The sequence below is a fragment of the Schistocerca nitens genome, chromosome 1, assembly GCF_023898315.1.
Source record: "Schistocerca nitens isolate TAMUIC-IGC-003100 chromosome 1, iqSchNite1.1, whole genome shotgun sequence".
Taxonomy (NCBI): domain Eukaryota; kingdom Metazoa; phylum Arthropoda; class Insecta; order Orthoptera; family Acrididae; genus Schistocerca; species Schistocerca nitens.
In genome coordinates, this window is record NC_064614.1 from 789,192,973 (window position 1) to 789,215,084 (window position 22,112).

The window sequence follows — 22,112 nt, forward strand, 5'->3', positions numbered from 1 at the left end:
TTTCTTCACCCCAAAGGTTGTGTTGAACGCCCCAATGCTTTTTTGGAAACAATCCTCATTTTTCATTAATACAAAAAGCTAACTTATCACTTTACAGCATGTTAAGTCCATTCATCCCCAACAACAACAGTGTGAAAAACTGCAAACATTTCAGGAAAAGATTTCAAACTGACTGCCTTGTGGAAGACTCACATATCTAACTTTCTAAATTCATGTTTTGCTGTACTTAATATCCTTCCAATCAATGAAATTAACTGTAGTTATAATAAGCAAATCCTCTCACTCTTATTACAGTAACAGCAAGTGGTCCTAATATATATAGTAAACTGAAATATCTAAAAACCAATATTTTGCAGTCATAAGTTGCATAACTGATTCTATTACCTCTATCCTAAGCAGGAATTTTGGTGCCACATTTAAGGAACTAGAATTTACAATTCTGTATACAGTTAGAGAGGAAATTTATTGTTACTATCAGTTGATCAAGAAAATAAAATGTAGACTTTATAAAATGTGGAAAATTTTAAATGAAAAAATTATTTACTTGACAAAATTTATTTAGTATATGATACACCTTAATATAAGATTCAACAATCAAAAGTAAAATCAAAATATGATTGATCAAAGCTTTGAATGCGGACATAACCATCCTCTCCGCCTGTACTGAAACTTCTCCCATCAGGGTGAAATGCAACGCTATTGATAGGACCGAAATGACCTTTCACGCGTGCAAATTCCTCTTCAAATATAAGATGGAAGAATCTAGATTCAAATTTTCCAGATCTTGTTGATGTGGTTGTTACATCCATTGCTTCCTGACCACCACCAAGCACAACCTGGAACATCATTTCACAATTATAATGTAACAAAGACATATCAACAAATAAAAGCAGAAAATATATCTAGAAACAAAGATGATGTAACTTACCAAACAAAAACATTGGTATGTTGATAGAGACACACACACACACACACACACACACACACACACACACACACACACACACACAAAATTCAAGCAGAAATAATTTTAAAGGTTTCTTTACATATAAGACAAAAAATATATTGAACACTAAGCAGAACCAACCATATACTTTCAAAAGAAGAGCTTTTCGAAAAATGACTTGAAACTCTTGACACATTTGAACACACCACCCTATAGCTTTGTAGCTTCATTGGCAAGAGGCTAAAAATTTGAAGATTTCAAGCTCCATATACATTCAAATGAAGTTGATCGAACATGAGTTACCCAGAAAGTTAAAGGAGCCAGCAGAGGGCAAAAATTATAGCAATAACAACTTTACTGACTGGTAACCTTCATTCCAGCTTTTATCTTATGCACTATACTGGTTCTTGCCCTCTATGTACCAATATCTTAGAATTTACTCTTGATATAGTGAGGTTATTAGCTGAGGAATTTACATGCAAGTGTTAAATATGGAAATTGACTTACATGGTGCTTTATAGGTGAAATTGCAGCACTATTGCAAGGTCTATCTGTTTTGTAGCACTTCAGACACATCAGTGTATCTGTATCAAATAATTTTGAAGTGTGGTCCTTTGATGCAGTTATAAACATTGTTCCATCCTTGCTCAACTGCATATCATTAATTGACCTAGTGTGGTCAGAGACAGAGGCCCTTTCTTTGCAGGACTGAAAAAAAGTGCCATTATATTTACATACTTACATTTTATAACAGACAAAATAAACACTTCACTAATTTCACTTTGAACCACGGAAAATTATTGATATGCACTCCAATGTGTGTACAAACATTGTTACACTGAATATAAATAGCTCACAAAGCCACTTATTACATGACAGATCCCAACTGCATTACAACAACTGCCACCAAAACCATACACTTTAATAAATTCATGCTTTCACCATATGCGTCGCCTTTTAGTGAATAATGCTCTTTGAAAACTAGTTTCAGCAGGAAATATTTTCAAATCTACATAAAAATGCATTATAATAAAAAGGTCTTGGTGGGATATGTTAACATGTAATGCATTATATTCAAGTTAACAGTTGCCTTGGCCAAGAAAATTAACATCAGAACCTTCTGTACTGCTGTCACACATTCTCCACATTACATAACACACAGATCTGTCACTATAATTGGATAGATAAGAAATCTACTCACCAAACGGCAGCAGGAGAAAACACAAAAAACGAATTTACATATGCAAGCTATCAGAGCCAGTGGCTCCTCCCTCTGGCGGAAGGGCTGAAGGGGAAGAAAGAGGTGTGAAAAAAAGAGACTGGAGAGGTTTAAGAAAAGGGATAGTGTTCGGAAAAGTCACCCTGGCTCATGTGAGACTTACCAGATGGCTGGTATACACCCTACACACTCTGCCTATGCCCAGCAACAAACAGAGCATGCTCTATAACATGATAGTTGTGGGCTCACTGCCTGTTTCACCACATACACTTTTCGGATTCTTGCCCCCAGACACCAGTTTCTCCAAACTCCACAGGTGGAAACTAGTGCTACAACGTGTCCTTGGTTCTCACCACCCTCCTGGCATCTGGCCTTAATTTACATTAATTTCTTGTTTATCAGCATTTGTTTCTTCACAGTAACTACTACTTTCTTCACTCCATTTTAGTTTTTTTACATCTTTCACTTCCTCCTAACTCTTATGTACAATGCACTTACATTTTCCCTCTCATTCCTCATGCATGATGTTTTTGCAGTAATCTGTCTTGCATATCACCCTGTCTTCCACCTTTAAGCTCTCAGGTTTTCAAATATCATTTGGTGCAGTCCCCAACTACCAGTCTTTTCTTTTCATTCCGCCCAGTAAGTCTGCCCTGATCCAGGGTTTTTGGGTGACATTTTCAAACTCTGCTCTTTTTCCTAAACCTCTCCAGTCCTTTTCATTCACCCCTCTTCCTTCCCCTTCAGACCTTGTACCAGAAGGAGGCACTGGCTATGATAGCTTGCACTCAAACCATTTTTTATATGTGTGTTCTACTTTGTGAGTAGATTTTTTATCTAGCCAATTACATTATACTGTCAAGAATTTATTATTTTTGTTGTTAGATCTGTCACAATAGTATGACATGCACCAATAGATCTAATATCTGCAAATGGGGATTCTACTGTCCACATGACAGCAGAAGACCCATTTGCAAATGTTATACTTATTAATGTATGTTGTATAACTGTGACAGGCCTGTGTTGCATGATATGGAGAACATCAGACATAAAAAAAGAAGGTTCTGACATTAATTTTCTTGATGAAGACAACTGTAAACTTGCAATGGGTGTAGGTGTTTGTCTATATTAGCACAATATTGTTATTATAATATATTTTTATGTAAACCTGAAAATGGTGCTCCCTATTGAAACTTTTATTAGTGAGGCATTATTCACTGAATCTGTCGAGAACATTAAAAAAATACATAAAAAATATATATATATATATATGATTGAGTAATCACTTTATTTACAACCTGCAGCAAAATAGGCTTGCTACAGACAAAAATAAGTGACCAGTTCCATTATAAAACATATCACAATCTACACAATTTCAAATCAGTACTTTCACTGCAATGAAACCCAGAAAACCAAAGAAGCATTAAAATACATTCACATTATAAAAATAAAAGTACTAAATCAGCCTAACATTATTTTTTTTTTTTTTTTTTTTTTTTGAACTGACAAAACTTTAATGAAGACAAACAGAAAACTAGTAAAGAATCTGGAGTTTTTCGAATTTGATGACCTCAAATGCAAGGGTTGAGTTTTAAGTACTTTAGATGGTATTCAGGAAATACAGGAAAACAGCTTAGGGGGTACTAACAAAGTCTGATTATAGATCTTTTTTATACCTTAATCTAAAATAACTTTGGGCTACCTCACCAATTAAGCTACTAAGTTACTCCATACTCCCTAAAGAACAGTAACATTGCCTGCACTTGGTTGGTTCTTCTATTCAAGTATAGACCACCGGTATAGAATGAGTAGTTAAGGAGAAACATCTTTAATCTACTTTTGAAGAGACTTCTGCCTTAACATTTTATTTCCATTGGTAGATAGTCTAAATGTTTTACAGCTGTATATTTCACCCCTTTCTGTGCCAATGTTAGATTGATTCATTACAGGGTAATACAAAACTTTTTCCCTCTAGTGTTGTATTGTTGAATATCTCTGTCACTGTCAAACTCAGGTCGTACATAAATTTCGCAAGCTAGGCTGTGGTTAGCATTTCCAGCTGCTTAAAGAGATGCTTGCAAGATGTACGAGTATCAAGTACACACACTTCTCTAATTACTTTCTTCTGTGCTATAAATACATTTTGCCCAATCTCATATGGCATCAGTGAATGAAAATGTGCAACATACATTGAGTTACTTTTATATCACCAAATTCGTCAATTATTCTTACGGTAAGTCACCGAACCTAAACATTTTAGAAGTCTACTGTACAGTTTCCAGTTTAAGTTTTAATCACTATGTGCACCTAAGCCCTTAGAATTTTTCTGCCTTGTTTATTACTTCTTGTTGGTATATTACTTTAACAGGAGTTGGGAAATTTCTGACAGTATGAAACTGGATGAGCTGCGATTTTTCAATGTTTAAAAGTAGCCCATTTGTGTGAAATCATTAACTTTTAAAAATTCATTTACTATTCTCTCTGTTGTATCTTTGCTCAGCTCCACAACAATATTTATCATCTGTAAACAGGCCTAATTTTGCCTCCTGATTAAAATACAATAGCCGATAATTAAGATAAAGTAAAATGGTAAAGAGCCCGTGATTGGTCCCTGAGGGGCTTCCTCTATAATTTCTGCCCATTCATCCTAGTTAGCTGGAATACCAAGTGACCTTATTCTTCACAACGGTTCATCCAGAACGGCAGCAGCATATACGAGAGTTGGAACTTTACTAGTGGAAACTATTTATTTACAGGTTGTAAAAACTAGATACATATTTCAAAGTTTTACTGACCTTCAAATTAGTCATCAGCATTGTGTATAACCTGTCGCCAGCGATGTGGAAGTTGTAGGATACTCTTAGCAGTGCTAGTTGTGTTGACAGTTCAAGTGGTGCGGTCTATTGCCCGACGAATTTGTAGCATTTCTGAAGCGAATGCCATGAAGTGTTTCCTTCAGTTTGGAAATCGAGCTGAACTTACAAGGGCTTAAGTTAGGGGAGTGCAGTAGGTGGTGTAGCACTTAGCAGCCCCATCAGTCAAACAAATCAATAACAGTTTGCACTGTATGTACTTGAGCATTGTCCTGCAAAATGATGGTCAAGTCCTGCAGAAAGTGTCATCACTTCTGTCTCTAAGCTGGTTGTAGGTTGTGTTCCAAAAATGAACAGCGTAGAGACAACTGGCACTGCTAAGAGTATCCTACGACTTCCACATCACTGGCAACGGGTTATACACAATGCTGGTGACTACTTTGAAGGTCAGTAAAACTTTGAAATAAGTATATTTTGTACGAGCTGTAAATAAATAGTTTCCACTATTAAAGTTCCAACCCTCATATATGAAATGCAAGTAACTAAGGACACAAAATATGCACTTAGCAGTACACAGTTTTGGCTTATATTTGAGCTTTTGACTTCTAGTTCTATAAGTATAAAAAAATATAAAATTCGAACTGCCGTGAGGTCTTCTCCTTGGGTGAACTGGAGCAGATCCAATTCATTTACACCTTGAGCTGTGGTTGAGAAATTTCAATACAGTGAATGTATAGACCAACAGATCAGAAATATCCCACAGTTTTTAAAAGTGAGAGCAGAATATCTGCTTTGGACTTAAGTTGAAAATACCATAGAATTAAAATTCGGCAGTTTCTAATACTTTTAAAACTCTGTCCATCTACACATTCAATCACACTAACAGATGCAAATTTAGCAGTCGCTCACAATGAGAAATGCATGACGAATTTAACCATTTATGTAATTGCTACAATCAATTTGGTAACACTTAAAACATATCCTTGAGGGACAACCTTATATCTGTCTTGACAACGAACTTTTTTTAGGACAAAGTAACATACACACCACAGATCTGCAGAGTGAGGATTGTCATGAATAATTTAATGCAAATACATTTTTTGACAGAATATACAGTGTGTATCAAAAAAATCATAACTATTGTTATAATAGAGGGAAACATTCCACGTAGGAAAAATATATCTAAAAACAAAGATGATGTGACTTACCAAATGAAAGTGCTGGCAGGTCGACAGACACACAAACAAACACAAACATACACACAAAATTCAAGCTTTCGCAACAAACTGTTGCCTGCTTGTGTCTGTATATATGTGTGTGTGTGTGTGTGTGTGTGTGTGTGTGTGTGTGTGTGTGTGTGCGCGCGCGCGAGCGCGCGCGAGCGCGAGTGTATACCCGTCCTTTTTTCCCCCTAAGGTAAGTCTTTCCGCTCCCGGGATTGGAATGACTCCTTACCCTCTCCCTTAAAACCCACATCCTTTCGTCTTTCCCTCTCCTTCCTCTTTCCTGATGAGGCAACAGTTTGTTGCGAAAGCTTGAATTTTGTGTGTGTGTTTGTGTGTCTGTCGACCTGCCAGCACTTTCATTTGGTAAGTCACATCATCTTTGTTTTAGATATAAATCATAACTATTGTTTTATTTGAGATATGTGCGTGAACAACGTACTGTTGCAAAGAGCAAACACTCAAGTTTTACATGGTTCCCACTAAGTGCTGGAATTTTAAACCCAAGGGTTACTGAACAATGGATTGGTCGCACTGAACCAAATGATTCAGCCCTACATTACAGATCAACGGACCTGACTAAGTGATTATTTCTTTTGGGGGTTTATAAAATACTATGTATGTACCTCCATTACCAACAACGAGTGAACTGAGACACTGCATAACAGCAGCTGTGGAAGCTGTAACACAAGACATGCTCGCTGCAGTATGGGAACAATTTGAATACCACACTAACATATGCCGTGCATCTCAAGGGGCTTACTGAATACCTATAAAGAGGTATTAAAAAAAAACTTTTTGGATTTTTCATTCATCAAAAAATAAAATTCATTGTGCATGTTTATTAGTTTCAGAAATATAAATGTGCCAAATTGGATGATTCTTTTTGATACACCCTGTATAATTTATATCTACAGTCATTAAAACATGAACTCTGAATCACATTTACAGTATATCTACAGAATAGAATGGTAAAACAGTATTATTTAACAGGAATTTCCAATACAAAATCTTGTTTATCACAGAACTGACATCTCCCAGTATTTCTAGAGTAACAGCTTTGTAAAACTAACATCATTCTTTCAGTATTATGACCATCGCCTACAACTTCAGGGCACAATAACTGCAGTCTTAAGATTATGCATTTCTTTTATTATTATAGACAAATTTTGATGAGTTGTTACTCCAACTAATCAAAATTTGTCACATTAATACTTACAGCAAATAGCAGAACTCTATTGCATTTAATTCTTATGCATTACCAAAATTCTTTTCAAACGGCCCTCTCCTTAGAACTAAGTAATTTACCTGATCAATTCTGCATAGCAGCATTTCATATGCCACAGACTTCATCAAACAGAAATAAAAAATAAACTTACTCTCAAGTCCCACAAGCGAAGAACTCCATCTTCATGCCCTGTTATTACAGTCTCATCTAGTATTCCCCAAACTGCTGACGTAACTCTTGGTCCAGTAACAGGTAACTTCAATATGGGTTCCTGCTGGCCTGATTTGTAAATTAAGTCATTTTATCATTTTGATATATACAAGATTGACAAGCAAATAATTTAAAATCACAATCAGTTTGAATGATGTGTATATTGTTTCAACATTTTTCAAAATTTAGTAGAAAGATGTGAAACTAAATCCACATATTTCACATTAAGTTAAACCACGCAACTTACATTATTACACATTGTACATAAGAAACTTTCAAGTTGCCATGTCTTTGAATAAATAATGACTTACCAATTGAATTGTCAGCATTTCTCACATCTATAACATGTATTTCACAGTTAAATCCATAGTGTTTATCTGTTGAGTACACTGCCATTGTAGCACTGTAACTAAAGGCACAGGTCCGAACAGAGGAATTGGCAGGGACTGTTCCAATATTAACACCTGAAAATAAAATTAAAAATTTATTGGATGCTCGAACTGCTGCTAATATGTCAGGAGGGACTTCTTCCTTTGCAGAAATAGTGGTAGTGGTGGTGGTGTGAACTGGAGCTTCTCTAAAAATATGAGAATGATCAGTGATAAGAATGAGCAAGGAGAAATTCACAAAAGAAGAATCAGGCAAGTAATCTAATTGGTGATACCTGACAAGAAGAGCTGCTTTGAGAGCAGGGTCACAAATCTCTACTCTTTTCAGGAAGATATGATTCATCATAAAATATATGCATATTACCGCAGGAAGAAGTGTGACACTTAAATAGCTACATGCCACTCTTGTAACAGTGGATCTGTTTCAAAGTAGTAAGTCGTCCTTCCTAAAAGTAATGAAAAACTTGCGATTTCATCATATTTGTGGCTACAAGTTATTAACAGAATGCCAAGATATTACAGGCTGGCAGTGCTGTTTTCTCAAGAAATTAGTAGGTACACATTTTGGTGTCATTTGGTTTGACGAAACATGGGTGGATGCAGAACACAGCTTAGGAAAAGTTTAATTTTTCACATTCATACAGGATGAATAGCTATTGGCTGGAAAAACGGTCCTGTATCTCAGGAGAAAAAAATGCAAACCTGTTGAATACAAGACATTAAAGAAAGATTAAGAAATATACAACATACCAACTGAAGAAGCAGCAGAAAAATATATGTTTTGAAGGAAAGTGTTAACGTTAGGATTCCAAGGCAGGAGCAGTAAGAGGAAAAGTGTGGAGTGGTCTCTGTTACATGTTCTGCAGATAATTTGAACAATTCCGTTATTCAAATATTGTGGACTGAGGCAGCATACATGACATGCATATGTGCCTATTGCTAACATTAATACACATTTAATTTTTTAGCCATAATCATACAACTACATTTAAAAACTAAGTGCTTTTTTTATCTCTCCCAGGAAAGCTGCTGCCTCATCATCAATATTATAAGCTGGTGTTTATTCCTATCGCTAACTTAATATTTGATCATATTATAAGCTAGTGTTTATTCCTATCACTAACTTAACATTTGATCATAGATGCATTAGAGGCCACATACACTCTGCAGATATTCATCTTTGAATCTCTAAGAGAATAAAAAAAACTGGGTGGGTTGCTTCATCAGGAAAGAGGGAAGGTGAGGGAAAGACAAAAGGATGTGGGTTTTAAGGGAGAGGGTAAGGAGTCATGCCAATCCCAGGAGCGGAAAGACTTAAGGTACACACACACACACACACACACACACACACACACACACACACACACACACACACACACACACACACACACCCAGGCAGACATATGTAAATGCAAAGAGGATGGGCAGAGATGTCAGTCAAGGAGGAAGTACCGAGGCAAAGATGTTGAATGACAGGAGAGGTACAAGCGGCGGCAACTTGAAATTAGCAGATGTTGAGGCCTGGTGGGTAATGGGAAGAGAGAATATATTGAAGGGCAGGTTCCCATCTCCGGAGTTGATAGGTTGGTGTCAGTGGGAAGTATCCAGATAACCCGGACGGTGTAACACTGTGCCAAGATGTGCTGGCCGTGCACCAAGGCATGTTTAGCCACAGGGTGATCCTCATTGCCAACAAACACTGTCTGCCTGTGTCCATTCATGCGAATGGACAGTTTGTTGCTGGTCATTCCCACATAGAAGGCTTCACAGTGTAGGCATGTCAGTTGGTAAATCACGTGGGTGCTTTCACACGTGTCTCTGCCTTTGATCGTGTACACCTTTCGGATTACAGGACTGGAGTAGGTGGTGGTGGGAGGGTGCATGAGACAGGTCTTACACCGGGGGCGGTTACAAGGGTAGGAGCCAGAGGGTAGGGAAGGTGGTTTGGGGATTTAATAGGGATGAACCAAGAGGTTACAAAGGTTAGGTGGACGGCGGAAAGACACACTTGATGGAGTGACATGCCTACACCGTGAAGCCTTCTATGTGGGAATGATCAGCAACAAACTGTCCATTCACATGAACAGACACAGGCAGACAGTGTTTGTTGGTGATAGCTAAACATGCCCTGGTGCACGGCCAGCACATCTTGGCACAGTGTTACACCGTCCGGGTTATCTGGATACTTCCCACTGACACCAACCTATCAGAACTCCGGAGATGGGAACTTGCCCTTCAATATATTCTCCCTTCCCATTACCCACCAGGCCTCAACCTCCACTAATTTCAAGTTGCCGCCGCTCGTACCTCACCTGTCATTCAACAACATCTTTGCCTCGGTACTTCCGCCTCGACTGACATCTCTGGCCAACCTCTTTGCATTTACATATGTCTGCCTGTGTGTGTGTGTGTGTGTGTGTGTGTGTGTGTGTGTGTGTGTGTGTGTGTGTGAGCGCGCGTGCACGCAGTACTGAAGGTAAGTAATGACCAGCAATTCTTTGTCATTTTTTAGTTTTCTCGAGTGAAATTTTCTTTTTGATATGGAGAATTAAACATATGAAGACAAAACTAATAATATGAAAAGGATAGATTGCTACTTATCACTTCACAGAACTGTGTGGCAGACAGGCCTAGCACCCAGACACAACAATGACCACATGTGTAAGAGTTATGCATACATGTGTTTTGTCTACGCCTGACAAAATATTTCACGCAATAGGTAAATAATATCTAGCTGTATTTTTTTTCTATGTGCCTACCTGCAACTCAACATCTCTGACTAGTAACAATCAACCTTTTTCATACTGTTTTGCCATACCAGAATAAATGCAGAGTCAATCTAAAGGGCACTTTTGTCAAGTAAGGCCACAACATAACAATAAAACAAGTTAAACAATTATTTTATTGATAATTTGAGAGAATCCTTATTAAAACAGAGGGGTCATGTCACTTGCAGAATTCTCTCAATGCGTCTATATCTACATAAATACTCCACACTTCGCCTTACAGGGCATGGTGGGGGGTACCCCATACTGCTACTAATCATTTCCTTTCCTTTTTCCACTTGCAAATAGGACAAGAGAAAAATATCTATATGCCTCCGCATGAGCCCTAATTTTTCATATCATATCTTTGTGGTTCTTACGTGAAATGTATATAGGAGGTAACAGAATCATTCTGCAGTAAACTCCAAATGCCAGCTCTCCAAATCCTCCCAGAAATTAATGTTGCCTTCCCTCCAAGGGACTCCAGCTTGAGCACCCAAAGCAACTCCATAACCCCGGCTTGCTGCTCGAACCCACCAGCAACAAATCCAGAGGACCATCTCTGAATTTCCTTTATCTCCTATCTTAATCTGACTTGGCATGGATCACAAACACTCAAGCAGCACTCAAGAATACGCCGCAACGGTCACTCCCAGAGATGAACCACACCTTCCCAGAATCCTCCCAAAAAACCAAAGTTGACCATTTGCTCCTCGTATCACAATCCTCACATGCTCACTCCATTTCACATCACTTTGCAACACTACACCCACTTAGTCAAACAACGTGACTGTGGCAAGCAGGACAATACGAATGCTGTAAACAAATGTTATGGGCTTGTTCCTCCTCCTCCTCACCTGCATCAACCCCACATTCCTCCAAATCTACAGCCAGCTGGCAGTCATCACACCAATCAGAAATCCTGTTCAAGTTATTCTGCATAATCCTACAGTCACTCAACTTTGTTACCCCACTTTACATCACAGCATCATCAGCAAACAACCGTAGACTGCTGCCCATCAAGTTCGCCAAGTCATTCATGTATACAGAGAACAATAGTGGTCCTATCACACCTTCCTGTGACACTCTTGACGACATGCCTGTCTCTGATGAACATCTGCTGTCGAGGAAAACACGCTGGGTTTCACAATTTAAATAGTCTTTGAGCCACTCACACATTGTGAAACCATCCCATATGCTCATAACTTCTTTAACACCCTGCAATGGGGGACCACGTCAAATGCTTTCTGGAAATCTAGAAATATGGAATCTAGCCTGTTGCACTGCATCCACAATTTTCAGTATATCATGTGAGAAAAGGGCAAGCTGAATTTCGCACGAACAATGCACTCTAAAACCATGCTGATCCCAAGAAATTTTATTATATTCTAACAGACTATATTAAAGGATTCTGCAGCAAACCGATGTTAGGGATATTGGTTGGTAATTTCGCAGGTCTGTTCTTTTGCCCTTCTTATACACAGGAGTTACCTGCATTGTCTCTTGGGACTTCGTCCTGTGCAAGAGATTCGTGATAAATGGAAGCTCAGTAAGTGGCCAATGACTACTGTTTGAAAAATCAAACTGGGGTTTCATCCGGACCTGGTGACTTATTTGTTTTCAATTCTTCGGTTGCTTCTCTATGCCAGGGACACTTATTACAAAATCGTCCAGATGGGAGTCTGTTCGATGGTCAAACGACTAAGGTACGTTCATACAATTATGCTGTGTGAACAACTTCTTGAACGCGAAATTTAAAGCTTCAGCTTTCATTTTGTACCTTCAACTGCCACACCAGAACGGCCAACAAGGGACTGAATGGAAGCCTTAGATCCACTTTCTCAGTTCTCTGCAGATCTTTTGCTAAGGTTTGACAGTAGTAGTACAATTTCTACTAAACTTTTCTTGTCATTTACGTGTTCTCTTCTGAACTGAGAGTACGGCAGTCTCTGCTTCTTCAACAATTACCGAGTCTTGTTATTAAGGGGAGTTGGAATGCCCTATCCAGACAATGTTAAATTTAGTGTAGCCATTGACATGAATCTTTTACAGAACAAACTGTATTGTTCCGAGTCTACTGAACTACAATAATGGGATTTCAGCCACTGCTTTCAGAAATACAATTTTTTAATTACACAGTTAAAATTTTGTGTACTTTTTTGCACATTATCCTAAACAATTTTAATTATACACAACATTACATACTTCTTTTAGTTCAGTAGACTCAGTATATGCATGTTATTACTCCCTGAATATTTAAATACTCAACTCCTTGGTGGCCAACTGTGCTGCATACTCTGCTTTATCAATGCGAACCTCGTCCACTCGTTCAAGTTCTCTGACACAGTTTGCTTCAGGATTAATTCCCATATGCTTTAGCACTTTCACCCTACAAATGTTTCCATCATTAAAAGCAGTAACAGCATCCACTGACCCCTCCCCCCCCTCCCACTTTAGTGTCTGTATTCCAACAAAAACATTTTTTGATAAGTGAGTCCATATAAGATTATTGAAAACTCACTGGGATTTTGAGTCTGAACACGCAGACACTTCTTCAGTAATTCAGGATTTGTCAGGTCTCTGTAAATAGGTTTTATGATATCCATGACTGCTGCTGGGATGGAATGTTTATGGCTGTGCGAACTGTTTGAGTACTGGGCACTGCAGTAGTTGCACCATGAATCAGGTCCAGGAGGGGAAAGGCGATGTACTGGTTTTTCATCAGTTGACAGTCTTTGGAAGAGGGTAGCCCATACTGCTGCTTCATTTTTAACAAATCCTCAGTATTATTTCTAATGGCCATCCCGTAATACTGCTGTAGTTCATCAATCATTTTGCCTGTCAGCCTGCCTCTTATGGTTTTACTGTCAGAAAGTTTCTTGTCCCTCCAACTTTGTTTCAACTTCCTCAACCTGGTGCCCATCCTCTTCTGGACATGACGAACACATTCCAGTTTTGTGGTAATCTCCTCACCATAAGGCTGAGCAGCTACTACACTGTTATATGCTTTTGAGTCTCCATCGCCTAAGAACTTAGTGTAACAGACTCCTCTTTTGTTCACAGATCAACTAAAAATTTCAATAACTGCGGAACAGATGAAAATTTATCTGACTAGGGCGTCTCAAAACAGACTCTTCCATGTACCGCATGGCTTTTCCTTTCAAACTATTCTAATCAATTTCTTCACCTACAGTTAAGAGATGGTTGTTAAATATGAGTCAAATGAAAACCTATGACACTTTGCTTGGTGATGTACAGTTACACCGTAAAAAGCACATACAAATTAGAAGTTTTCAACCATAGAATTTGGTAATTTTAGACCATGCAATTCAATATGGGCGCAGCATAGCCACTTGAGAATACATGTGATATTAAAGTTAATGTAAGTAAAACAAGAGGAAAAGTAATCTGAAAATAATGAAGAATGGGACAACATAACATTTTATGAGCGAACAGAATATATAAGCCCAATTTGGAACTAAACTCTGCATGTATCTGACTAAATTTAAGACTACTTTTTACAACATAAAAATAATAACAGATGAAAATAAAATGTTTGTGAACCCGAAAAAAGTAACTCAATAAGTTTAAGTAAACGCAATCAACAATACAACAAGAATCAGCTAATTTTTCAAGGAACTCTTAGACAGAATAGGAATGACCCATGAGGAAATTCTTCAGTTTTGATTTGAAAGTGCACAGATTACTGCTAAAATTTTTGAATTCAAGTGGTAGCTTATTGAACATGGATGCAGCAGTATACTGCACACCTTTCTGCAGAAGAGTTAAGGAAGTCCGATCCAAATGCAGGTTTGATTTCTGCCGAGTATTAACTGAGCAAAAGTTGCTTATTCTTCGGAATAAGCTAATATTATTAACACGAAATTACAGTAAGGAATATATATATATATATATATATATATATATATATATATATATATATATATATATATATATATATATATATAAATTATTAATGGAAAATCTCATATAAGATGTGAAACAAATACTAACAAAGAGATAGAGGGGCTGGCCAGTACTTACCTCAGCTCAGTACAGCCGATAGATACATAAAACAGAACTGAAATTTTAAGATCCTAGCTTTCGGAACAAATGTTCCTTCATCGGGGAGGAGAGAGGGAAAAGAAAGGGAAGAAGGGAAAGGAGATTCAGTTACTCACAACCCAGGTTATGAAGCAACAGGGAAAGGAAAATAGGGAGGGTAGCAAGGATGGAGGCATGGTTGTCAGAGGGAAGCCAAAGATATTCTACTCTAAGTACTGTGCCAGCTTCAAACCAAAGAGGATGCATACAGAAGTAAAGAGATATATAGTATAAAGATAAACACAACTATGTAGGATGAAAAGATGCGTGAATAGCTAAAGAGGAAAGGGAAAGAGGAGAAGACTGAAGAGTGAATGGGAGTGAGGTTGTTTAACGTAAGTTCAGTCCAGGGGGATGGCGGGATGAAAGGATGTGTTGGAGTGCAAGTTCCCATCTCCGCAGTTCAGAGGGACTGGTGTTGGGTGGGAGAAGCCAAATGGCACGTACGGTGTAGCAGGTTCCTAGGTCCCTAGAATTATGCTGGAGGGCATGCTCCGCTACTGGGTATTGGGCATCTCCTAGGCGGACAGTTCGTCTGTGTCCGTTCATGCGCTCAGCCAGTTTAGTTGTTGTCATGCCGATGTAAAAGGCTGTGCAGTGCAGGCATGTCAGTTGATAAATGACATGTGTAGTTTCACACGTAGCCCTGCCTTGAATTGTGTATGTTTTGCCAGTAGCGGGGCTGGAGTAGGTGGTTGTGGGGGGATGCATGGGGCAGGTTTTGCAGCGGGGTCGGTTACAGGGGTAGGAACCGCTGGGTAGAGAAGGTAGTCTGGGAGTATTATATATATATATATATATATATATATACTCTGAGAGGTCAATGTCAAGAAACAGACTCGTTAACAGGTGTTGACAAGAGGTTCGTGAACTTACACAACTTGCTGCGTGAACCACCTGTTTCTGAGCCAAAAATATCCTTTTAGAATGGGAAGAGTTCCCCAAAATATAATACTAAAAATTACAGCTTTAAGTCTTTGAACAAGATCCTGAACGGGGGCTTTCCGCAACAGTTTACTATATCTGAACAACTAGAAATTTGAACTATTCAGTTTCACTAATCATATGCCCATTCTGTGAAACAGAAACGTCAGGTTTTGTTGAATTGTATGTTAGAAACTGTAAAAACTGAGTCTTATTGTGACTTAGTGTTAGTTTATTTTCTACAAGTCATGAACTGCACTATTTGAAATCGTGCCAATGTCGCACACAATGTCCCTTACCACCATGCTAGTGTCATCAGCAAAAAGAAATATTTTAGAGTTACTTTTAATACTAGAAGGCACATCATTTATATATATATAAGGGACATGAGTGGCCCCAACTGATCCCTGTGGCACCCCCCCCCCCCCCCAACTTGACCGTAGCCCACTCAGACTCCACATGACAGCCTCATCGTGGATAATGACCTTTTGCTGTCTGTTGCTACGTGAACCAATTGTGAGCTACTCCCCTTATTCCACAATGGCCCAACTTCTGGAGCAATATTTTGTAATCAACACAATCAAACACCTTAGGTAAATCAAAAAATATGCCTATCATTCGAAACCTTTTGTTTAACCCATTCAGTACCTCACAAAGAAAAGAGAATATAGCATTTTAAGTTCTTAAACGAGTTCTAAAGGCGGACTGTACATTTGATAGCAAATCATGTGATATAAAATTATCAATTATCCTTACATACACAGCCTTTTCAATAACTTTGGCAAACACTGATGGCATAGAAATAGGTCTAAAATTATCAACATTATCACTTTCTCCATTTTTATAAAGTGACTTTACTCCGAGTACTTCAACTGTCCAGGAAACTGATAATTCCTAAAGGAAAAATTACAAATATGACTAAATACAGGGCTAAAATGTGCAGCACAGTACTTTAATATTCTGCTAGGCACTCCATCATAACCATGAGAGTCCTTAGTCTTCAGTCATTTAATTATTCACTCAATCTCCCCCTTGTCTGTATCACAGAGGAGTATTTCAGACATCAATCTCGGAAAGGCATTTGCCAAGAAAGTTATACGATTCCCTGTAGAAACTAAATTTTTATTTAATTCACCAGCAATGCTCAGAATATGACTGTTAAATACTGTACATATATCTGATTCATCAGTAACAGAAATATTTTTACTACAAACTGACTATATCGTTGACCTTGTGCTGCTGACCAGACACTTCCTTCACAACTGACCATATGGTTTTAATTTTATCATGTGAATTAGCTATTCCATTTGCATACCACATACACTGTCTCCATAACAACATTTTTCAGCGCCTTACAGTACTGTTTGCAATGGGCTACTACAGCTTAATTGTGAGTACTTCTAACATTTTGATGTAATTCCCACTTTGTTCTCCATAACGTACTTGTTCCACTTGTGCCGCCTACTACTGCTAGTACCCCGTTTAGAAAGCTGTAATGGAAAGCAACTCTCAAAGAAATGTGTTAAGGAAAGCATTATATTTATTATCTATGTTGTCAGCACTATAAACACCCTGCCACTCTTGTTCCTTGAAAAGGTTTAAAAACACTATTGCTGTTGGATTAACTTTCCTACATAGTTTGTAATTATATGTGACCTTTGTTTGACTACAGAAGCCTTTTAGTGTTAAAATTTGTGCATCATGATCTGAAAGGCCATTCACCCTTTTACTAACAGAATGTCCATCTAGTAGGCCTAATGAAGAATGAATAAAAATACTGTCTATCGCTGTGTTACTCTTCCCCTGCAAACTAGATGGAAAAAACACAGTTTGCATCAGATCATATGAATTTAGGAGATCTACCAACGTTCTTTATCTTGCACAATCATATACAAAATTAATATTGAAGTCACCACATATAGTTAATTTCTGGTACTTCCTACAAAGTGAATCAAGAGCCCTCTCAAGCTTGAGCAGAAATGCTCTGAAGTCAAGAGTTAGGTGACCTAATATAAACAACAACAACTACAAGTTCAGTTTCATTAAATTTAACTGCCCCTGCACAAAGTATCTGTTCAGTGCAGTGCAATGTTACATCTATGGACTCAAATGGAATACTGTTTTTTTTTTTTACATACATAGCCACTCCCCTATTCCACAAGGAACTCCTTGAAAAACAACCAGCTAATCCGTATCCTGGTAAAGGAAGCCTCTGAATTGTCAAATTATATAAGTGGTGCTCCGACATAGGAATACCAATATTTTCCTATGTACCTATACGCTTTAACAAGGATGCACCCACTGGCATGATGTATTTGCATATTTCTGCATGCATTTTTTCATATTTTAGTTGTTTTTAAGAAACAAGGAAGCAGTTAGAATTTGCCTTCTTGATTCCTTCCACATACCTGAAATATCTTCTGTACAATAGGATTCAAATAACACTGTGAATGAATGATAATCACCACTAGAGCTCAAACCTCTGCTGCCAGCTGCTGGACAGAAGAAACTTGCACAGAAAATCAGAGCAGCAGGGATGATGGTGAAACATACTAACATAGATGATATGCCTAATGCACTCTAAATAAAATAATTTCGCCTGTGTTTGAGATACTAACATTCCAGTGGGCCATTAGTAACATGTTTATACATTAGTGGGGAATGTCAACACATCAAAATGAATGACACACAAAAATTACAGCAAGAGAAATAACAAAAGGGTACAGGCAAGAGAAATGAAATAAACTAAAAGGGTAAATAAAACAGTCTATGAATTCTAAAATACTAGGGATATGACAATGAGAATCGTATGTTGGCAGCAATAGGCCAACAGCCAATAGGTAGTATGTCCACAAGTAATGAAACTGTAGTCTGCATATAAGCAGGGAATTGCAAAAATCCATATAGACTCCTCAGGCATTCAACGAGCCCAAGAAGATTAGCATCATAAACTTGTCGGAAGTGAAATAGGCTTACAATGAATTAAGAGTGACGAGAGAACAAATCCAATAGCAATGGCATTTAAAATGAGTACGTTGTTTTATAGCATCATCCTGAAGATAACTGCTTACCTGTTTCACAGTCCCATAGTTTAACTGTATTGTCAGCTGCCCCCGACATAAAACGTGTGGTATCCCAGTTGACATCTATCGTCCATACAGCTCCCGAGTGACCATTGAAAGTGCCGAGCCGTTCTCCATTCACAGAATACCAGACGTTCGGTTCTTGGCCCTTAGATGCTGAGAACAGTAGATCCCCTTCCCTGTTATACTTAATTTGTGTGATGGGACGATCATGTCCGTGGAGCAATAAGGGTTTCTGCAATAGGTTCATAATAAAATGTGTTAAAATAGCCAAACACAAATTCCACATTTACAACAAAGGTAAATCAGCTCTTACAGGTGAATAATAATAAATACACTACCATATCGACAAGCCTTGCGAATACAAGTGTCTCGTATGCAATACCCACATGCAGCAGGAACTGTCAAATACTCTCATTGTAAAGATATTTCATTACAAAGATCGTATTTAGGAACGTAGAGCAGTTTAGTCTGTGGAGTGTCTCGCGCCAGTAAAACGCCTGGCTGCCCTGACGTTTCGGACCGTCACATGAAGTCACATGACCATACCCACACGGCTTCAGAGAACACCTGGCTGCGCCTGTTCAACGATTTTGAAAGTAGCTGTTAAGATGTGTGCTACGCTTGTCTACTCCCATATCGCTTGCTAATCATCATTCCGTTTGATTTCTTTGTTATTTTTTGAATTTGTTTCTGTTGTCCTATATTTGCTGTTGGACTTTCCTTTTTTTTAAATATGTAGTTGATGCTATCAAAGAGATGAATACAGGAAGCTGGTTCAAAGTCATGTAGTCTGAAATAGTTAAGTTACTCAGAGATGAAGAGGCTTGCACATGATAGAGCAAGGTGGAGAGCTGATTCAAACTAGTCTTCAGACTGAAGATAACAGCAACTACAACAACAAGAGTGTTATGGTGATGATTGTCCTTGTTGAACGGGTCTGCTATTCCTTGCCCTTAACGTTAGTTTTAAAAAACGAGAGTCTCTGTAATGTAAATACACGGTAAATGTAGAGAACTTGAGCTCTTAAGCAGGTTTCCTTTATGATTCTAATGGCCTTTTTTATATTCTGAAATTCGCTTAACTGCTGCCAAATTATCTCAGAATATGACACCATATTTAAGGTGGGAAAGACAGTAGGGATAGTAGGTGATCTGAATTGTTTTTTCACATGACATCCAAATTTTAAATAACATTGAAGGTGAAGCTATTTACGTATTTCATCACAAACTCGGTGATGGAGTTAATAAATATGCTTAGTCAGGCAGCTAGTCACACAACTAAATCTCAAATTGGGATAGTAGAAACACACACAGCACGTATATAGCAAGTTATTAAAAGTGATTTCACCCTTCACAAATTAGCAACCAGTGTATGTGAAAACACTTATTTACTTACTACACTTTCTTCTGTTAACATTTTTGTCTTTGTATTAGTATTTGTGGAAACTATACTTTACACTAACCGTATTTCTGTGGCAAAGGAAAACAGCCTAAGCTTTCAAAGGAATACTGAATATGTGATTGAATCATATACACCAACCTTCTAGTGATTTACAGCAATAATTGTATTGCCATTGTATGCTAAAAATGTCTTATTCCTAAAGCAAACAAAATTTGTGTGAGTCATTATCACAAGGATGTTCTGTACACAGTCATGACACTAAATATGGTACACTTCAATTTTCGGATGAAAAAATCTTAATAGTTTTACCTTTGTTGGGATAAAGATCACAATCAATTACCTTTACCAGTGACACAGATACCTAAAAATGTAAGTGTTTGATATCAAACACCAAGCGCTTACAGCAAAATGTTTATGAAATCTGAAGGTTTCTTGCTTGGTTCAGGCGAACAATTAAACAACATTAAAGTAATTTATGGACATACTGTAAAAGTGATCGTCAATGTGCCAGTAGTACGTGGTGTGCCCTTAATGTATTAATTTTGAGAGAAAAGCCCCAATAACGAATATATTTCTCAATATGTAATGCACAATGATAACTTAACCACATACATTATAGCAAATGTTGACTAGTGTTTAATCTTGGATCTTCTTCTGCTATGGGGCCACACACATGTGCTACGAAAATAACAAGCAACCGCTTTTTTTCTGCCTGGCAAAAGTTCTTAAGCACACTGAAATGTATTCGTACCATATTTTTCCCCTTTAATAACAATCAGCCATTTTAATATACTTGCAAATTTGTTTAGTGAATATGAATAACTGACAGATCAACATGAACAAAAGCACACAACTTTTATAGCTATGAATATACAATCACATTCCACTCGAACACAATGTTCTGCATCAGCTGTTCATCTGCCTTTGCAGCTGGGCATGTACAATTGTATTTACATATACAAATAAAAGGACATATTTCTTGTATTTGGTGTTACAATTTATTCACCTTAATATGACACACCATACATTTGTAATAGCTGAAGAAATGCTAGAGGATATGGTTTTTTAGTAGCATTTTTAACTCATCATATTTTGACCATCGAATGGTTTTCATTCTTATGTCTTTAAAGTCTGGATGGGAACAAACAATAGGCTGGCTATTACTAATCAGGAGAACTGGCGTCCTCCGCAAAATGGCATCATCTTTATATTTCACTCGTATGTTATATGCAATACCTTCACAAACCTTTTTGAAATCCTCCAGAGCACCATCCTCAATGGATATCTCATTACCAACAATAACTCTTCTATCTACTACATCTTGCATAGCAAACTGATTCGTTTTGTTATTACATCGGCCTATATGGCCTACATTTAATGCTGATGATATTATACAATCAAAGAACGAGTTTTTACCTGAGTTAGGAGGACCAACTACACACAAGGTATTTAGTTTGTTATTTGGAATATAAACATCATTATTATCAATCTGAGTCCATTGATATAGTCCTTTTTTGTTAAACCAGGACACAATATTTGTTAGAAACTCAGTAGCTTTATCCGTATCACCTCCTGGTTGAAACAATAGTAACTTATTGAGCCATGCTACAGAATCACCTAATGTGTAATAATAGTCCCATATAGTATCACAACTGGCATAAAAAACACTATCTTCAGATCCGGAACATAAAATCTTTTCTAATCCTTTCAGGTCTAGGTCATTCACAGTTTTTCTATATAGGTGTAAGCCCATTTCAAAATAGCGTTTAAATTTAGGGTCAATTAGATGCATGTAATATGGATG

General features: G+C 37.6%; 1 protein-coding gene across 1 annotated transcript; it reads right to left on the bottom strand.

The window, feature by feature from the left end:
* Nucleotides 1-536: 536 nt before the first annotated feature.
* LOC126262128 (eukaryotic translation initiation factor 3 subunit I) lies at nucleotides 537-19,398 on the bottom strand. Its single transcript, XM_049958596.1, has 6 exons — nucleotides 19,246-19,398; nucleotides 18,893-19,139; nucleotides 7,951-8,103; nucleotides 7,581-7,708; nucleotides 1,454-1,654; nucleotides 537-836 (listed from the first exon to the last, which is right to left on the bottom strand). The coding sequence occupies exons 1-6, from the start codon at nucleotides 19,246-19,248 to the stop codon at nucleotides 588-590; spliced, it is 981 nt and encodes a 326-aa protein (XP_049814553.1). The 5' UTR covers nucleotides 19,249-19,398; the 3' UTR covers nucleotides 537-587.
* Nucleotides 19,399-22,112: the final 2,714 nt, after the last annotated feature.